This window comes from Bombus affinis, chromosome 7, assembly GCF_024516045.1.
Source record: "Bombus affinis isolate iyBomAffi1 chromosome 7, iyBomAffi1.2, whole genome shotgun sequence".
In the NCBI taxonomy this organism is placed as follows: domain Eukaryota; kingdom Metazoa; phylum Arthropoda; class Insecta; order Hymenoptera; family Apidae; genus Bombus; species Bombus affinis.
This window is the reverse complement of record NC_066350.1, coordinates 1,553,756-1,559,640: the sequence shown is the minus strand read 5'-3', so window position 1 is coordinate 1,559,640 and position 5,885 is coordinate 1,553,756. Positions and strand designations below refer to the sequence as shown.

Genomic DNA, 5,885 nt, shown 5'->3' with positions numbered 1-5,885 from the left:
ATATAAATGTAAATACATTGTGAATAAAGCCAGTTTGAAAATTATTAAAACTGTAGCATTTTCTTCCAGAAAACGAGGTCATTTACGACCTATGGTTGGTTTGATACTTTTGTTCTTCGTGATGAGTGGAATATGTTGCAATAAAACGGTTTTCACTTTTCAGTTAGTGATACTATATGCTTTGTCTTCCGCTCGGCACGACGGAACCGCTTTATACGTATGCGATTGTTAGTCGCCAACATTGAGTATCACTGGTGCTGTCACCGCATATTTTGCCAAACTATTTGGCTTTAATATTAGAAACAAAACATGATTGCACTTTCTAATATCATTTGGAACACAAATTTTTCTAATGTATACCATTTTATTCCACAAAGTCCACAACATTTTTTCGTTTCAATAGCAATCGAATAGGAGCTACAGTAAAAGCACAAAACATTTTCAAACTTGAAAATTTGCAATTTGAAAAAATCTGTATTTGACTCACAAATATTTAGAAGAATCGTGTATCAAAGGTAACAAAATCGGAAAAATATTCAAATTTGTTTATCAGTGTTATTTGAATCTGTACTAATCATAGACTTTTCGGGATCTTTTTACAATCTATATCTAAGCAAAGTCCTACCCAGATGTAAGTCTACAAGACATTAAACTCTTTCATTACTACTAGCTATCGTTACATATCTATCACTTAACTCGTATGGTTTGTAGTACACTGCAGAACACTTTCCATGCATACTTGTCTGTAGCTTCTCTTTGATAACTGGAAATAGGCATCGTCTAAGAAACAGTTATTATTTCGTTGATTCTACATATTCGAAGTACACGTTGTATTTTTTACGAAGCAGTAAAATAATTACACCCATCGACGAATCTCGATTACATGGTATACAAGCTGCGAGTTATTTATCGCGCATTATTAATGTCCCGTTTGATGGAATACGAAGAAAAGTACGGTATTATTCTAAACCGATAGTAACATTGAACATCATCAACCGATAATACTTTATATTTTGCAAGTATCGATCGAAATCATATTCGATCATTAATCAAAGTATTAAAAAATACAGCAAGCTTTTATGGTACAAGTACCTATTTGTGTATGTGTGTATGTACTTTGATTGCAAAGTACCGTTCGCATTACATTCTTACCCTTCGTGAATTACTAGTCTCAACGTGAAAAATAATAGAATACCTAGACGATAGAGCTAGAATAGAACACCTAACGTATCGTACTAACGTCTTTTTAATATACACGTAGTCGACGTAAAAACAAGATGGGAAAACGAGTTGCACAGTTAGAGAGAGCGATTTTATTCACGAAACTCAGCGTCGCTTTGACGTGTTCCTGGCCGCCTTCTCCTTTAGCAACTAAAAATCGGCTTCTGTTATTTAATGCATTATGGTGTACGGCGTTTGCTAGTTCTGTGGCGTTATTTTTACCATTGTTGGCCGCGATTTACGAGTACTACAAAAGTCCTATTATTCTTGGAAAAACAGTGAGTCTTGCCTCGGCTGTTGCCCAAGTGGTAATCAAAATGATAATATGCCGTTTGCAGCAGAGACGTTTTCAAGTAAGTCGATTATTCTTTTTCGGATAAAGCACAAATAAAATATTTTATTTTCCGTAGCTGCTTGAGTATGACATTCCTGTGTATTTATATTCTTTGAATATTATTTTACTCGCATATCGCCGTATCATTCTATTTTATTATCTATTCGTAGCAATTATTGGTTTCCAACTTTCAAATCGAAGAGAAATGTAATCGTGTAATCGTAATTCCTAATAATATATAATGATATATAATAATAATAAATAGAGGACCGATTAAAATATTTTAATTAAGCGTTGTCGGTAAAATAATTTCAGATGTTGTACTTCGATATGGAAAATTTCTGCAAGCATGCCACTAAAACGGAAAGAATGGTCCTGGAGCGATACGTGGATAAATATAAATATTTCCATTGCATTTACATACTATGGTCTTTCATAACCACGGCTTTCGTTATATGTGGCCCATTATACTCGTCTCAAACGTTTCCCACGCATGCGATATATCCGTTTTCAGTGAAGCACCAACCATATAATAGTCTAATTTTCTTTCATCAATCGTTGGTTGGTTTCCAAGCATCGTCAGGTATGGGCATCGATACTCAAGTTGCTCTTCTTTTACGATACGCAACTGCCAGGTTCGAGCTTTTAGGAATTCAATTACGCAACGCGAAGACCAACAGTGAGTTCAATGTCTGCATACAGAAACATATTGATCTTTTAAGGTATAATATTACAAGCTATTTTATGTTGAAATGACTGCCGAATATAATACTATACGATGCGTCTGTTACGCGTTAGAATAATCATTCAATTATATTTATAAAGCCCCGTTTAGATTAATCAAGTTTCTCGAATTTGGGCAAGTAACTTGATCTTCAATTCGAGTTACTTGATTTTCGTGTACTTTGTAATTATTAAGACCAAATTATTTGACCATTATTTACTTCTCGTCAGTAGCACATTTTTTGTGTTAATTGAAAATATTGTGTGTAGTAATGCATAATTTGGACAACTTCGATATACATATTTAGGTATACGAAAGAAATCCGCCTATCTATCAAGTATCTAGTTCTGGCGACAATCGCAACAACTACTATCGCAGTGATTTTTGGTAGCTTAAACTTAATCGCAGTAAGTAAACGTTTCTCACTCTAAGTACGATAGTTGAATATATAACTGATGGCTTCGAAATTTTATATAGAATCAACCGTTAATTTTGAAAACTCTATACGCTACCGTAGTGTTCAGTGCCAGCGTGGAACTTTTCATGTACGCTTGGCCAGCCGATGGAATGATGCGTATGGTAATGAAATAATCACAGTGCATATTGCAATTAACAGTGTCAAACGTCGAATTTCATTATCGTAGAGTGCGAGAACTGCTACAAGCGTTTACGACACGGCTTGGTATAACAGAGATATCAGCGTGCAAAGGAAAGTATTGCGCATTATTTTGAGATCTCAAAAACTTGAAACTATCGGGATTAGCGGTATTGTACCGCAACTTTCGCTGTCTCATTACGCGAAGGTAGTACGTTTGTTGTATTCTTGCATTCATGATTAGGTGCTAATTATTTTCTTATCTTTTCTAGTATCTATACACATCTTTATCGTACTTTAACGCACTGCGTATTATGGTCGGAGATCCATCTCCACTTTAAGCTCTATGGAGGAAAATATATTAGGAAAGATATCCATAGAAGTAATCGCAAATTGTATCTATCAGAATCTTCGTGAAAATTTGTCTTTCATGTAAACAATATACATATATGAAGAAGTTATGTGACGTACGAAGATTCGGATGGCAAATTTACTGCAGCAATGGAGGTTTCTTCTTTTATTTTATACAAACATGATTATGTTACCACGATATTCGGGCTCGTTGTCTTTTGGAATTAAGCTTTCTTCTAGATTCAGTTGTTTGTAGAGTCGATACTCAATGCTCGAATTCAACAAATATATATTATGCGTCGTAACTAGACATTTATAGAATAATTTCAAACGTGTATCTTAATTGAGTGTGTGATATTTCATTTGCATTATGATAATGGTGTGTTTAGTCTTAGACTTTTAGATATTAGATCAACCGGGCGAATGTTCGCTATTCTGCAACTCTAGAAAAATTTGATAAAATGAAAGTGCGGTTATGCCTTTGCGACGAACAAAACTGTCATTTAAACGAAACGGCTGTGATCGAAACTGTCATTTAAACTTAACTAAACATGTGTAAGGTGCAAGAATGTACCATGAAATAATTCGCTTATTTTTTCGCCGAACGCCGTACGAATGCCCGTTTGCACTATCATTTTCTAATTTTACTGGAATTTTAGTAGTGAGGGTCTAAACGCATAAAACACAAAACCATGTGGTCTAAACCACATACAGAGTGTTCGGGTATAGGTGTCAGGAAATTTAAGGGGTGATTTTTGAATCTAAAATAAGACGAAAATCAAAAATAAAAAAATTGCCTTTTCGGCTTTGTCTTTTAGTTATTGACAATTCAAAGTCAGCCAAAATATCCCTGCAAGACGTAAACTGCAATTGTTCCGCCCGCGAGTGTCTTCAGTAAAATTACACACGCACCGTGATTATCGCGGCAGCGAGTGTCCACAAAAAATACAACAAAATACAATAGATGTTCGATATGTTCTCCGTTTTTTTGTAAACAGAGCCTGACTCTTCTTTTAAAATTTTGTCGTATTGTGTCTTCATGTTTCTTTTTTTTTTTATTTACAAGTATTTTACAATCAATTCTCGCATTGAGAATTTTGAGTAAGTTTCTCTGGCGTGGCGCAGTGACATGACTTGACGTGACTTATTAACTTAATAAGTTAATAAGTTTATTAACTTATTATAAATAATTAACCATGTTGTGGTTATAGTTATAAATAAGTAAATATTAGTTACTAGAAATATCTAGTTGAATCTAGTGCTTAGGTTTAACGGATAGTGTTTTCTTAGCCTGCGGATCTGGTCCGACGTATTAAGTAATTTAGTAATTAGGGGGTTTCGATGTTTGTTGACTCTTTTGATATATCTATTGCTACATTTTGTTATTTCTTCTTTGACTGTGGGTATCTTGAGGTCGCGATGTATTACTTCGTTGGTAACATACCAGGGTGCATTTATTAGGGATCTTAGCGTTTTTGATTGGAAGCGTTGAAGTATTTCAATGTTGGAATTACTTGCTATTCCCCATAGTTGGATTTCGTAGGTCCAGACAGGTTTTATTACGGTCTTATAGAATGTAATTTTGTTCTACGTGCTTAGGTTGGAACGTCGGTTAGTGAGCCAGTACAATTTTTTAAGTTTATCCTTGAGTTGCTTCAGTTTATCTATGATGTGTTGTTTCCATGTTAATCTCCTGTCCAGAGTCATGCCCAGGTATCTGACTGAATCCTTGTTAGGAATTGTTATATTGTTAATGGTCACCTGAGGGCAGGTTTGTTTTCGCAGCATGAAGGTTACATGTGTGGATTTGTTTTCATTAATTTTGTAGCCCCATTTATGAAACCACTCTCCCATAGAGTCGAGACATCACTGGAGAGTGGATAATGCAATTATCGGGTCTGCGTGGGAAGCTAATAGCGCTGTGTCGTCAGCAAATGTCGCTATAGTTATATCTGTTGATATTGGTAAATCGGCAGTGTACATAGAGAACAGCAGGGGTCCGAGGACACTACCTTGGGGTATGCCAGCTTCTATTGGAAATGTTGTGGTTGTGGCGTCTAAGTATTTAACCATGAACTGTCTATTGGTTAGGTAGGACCTTAGGATGGAGTAGTAGGCGTGTGGTAGGATTTTCTTAAGTTTGTATAGAAGCCCTTCATGCTATACTTTGTCCAATGCCTATTGAATGTCTAGGACTACCGCTGAGCAATATTTTTTCTTTTCTAAGTTTTGGCTAATATTATGTGTTATGCGATGGATTTGCTCTATCGTAGAATATTGTTTCCGAAAACCGAATTGATGATCTGAGAGTGTTTTCAAATCCTCTAGGAGTGGAAGGAGTCGATTCGTTAGCATCTTCTCGAATAGTTTTGACAAAGTAAGTAGAAGACTAATTGGGCGATAGGAGCTAGTTTCGTGTATTGGTTTACCGGGTTTAGGGATGAGAGTAATCAGTGTAATCAGAGTAATCAGAGTAATCATATTTTCCAGGACTTAGGATAGTATTCAAGGCGAAGAATTGCGTTAAAAATTGATGCGATGAGTGCAATCCCTTTTATGGGAAGTTCCTTGATTGCTTTATTACATATTTGGTCATGCCCCGATGTTTTCCTGGGATTTAGGGGATGGATTAATTCTATAACTTCTACAGAAGTGAAGAG

At 35.5% G+C, this 5,885-nt stretch overlaps 1 protein-coding gene across 1 annotated transcript; it reads left to right on the top strand.

Annotated features, from left to right (window-relative positions):
* Nucleotides 1-943: 943 nt before the first annotated feature.
* LOC126918380 (uncharacterized) lies at nt 944-5,673 on the top strand. Its single transcript, XM_050726239.1, has 6 exons — nt 944-1,574; nt 1,871-2,277; nt 2,587-2,686; nt 2,757-2,858; nt 2,924-3,082; nt 3,147-5,673. The coding sequence occupies exons 1-6, from the start codon at nt 1,278-1,280 to the stop codon at nt 3,213-3,215; spliced, it is 1,134 nt and encodes a 377-aa protein (XP_050582196.1). The 5' UTR covers nt 944-1,277; the 3' UTR covers nt 3,216-5,673.
* The last annotated feature ends 212 nt before the right edge of the window (nt 5,674-5,885 follow it).

Coding starts and splice junctions, on each gene's coding strand:
- LOC126918380 (XM_050726239.1), top strand. CDS start 1,278: ATGGGAAAACGAGTTGCACAGTTAGAGAGAGCGATTTTATTCACGAAA. Junction 2,687..2,756: donor GTAGCTTAAACTTAATCGCA/GTAAGTAAACGT, acceptor AATTTTATATAG/AATCAACCGTTAATTTTGAA. Junction 2,859..2,923: donor CCGATGGAATGATGCGTATG/GTAATGAAATAA, acceptor TCATTATCGTAG/AGTGCGAGAACTGCTACAAG.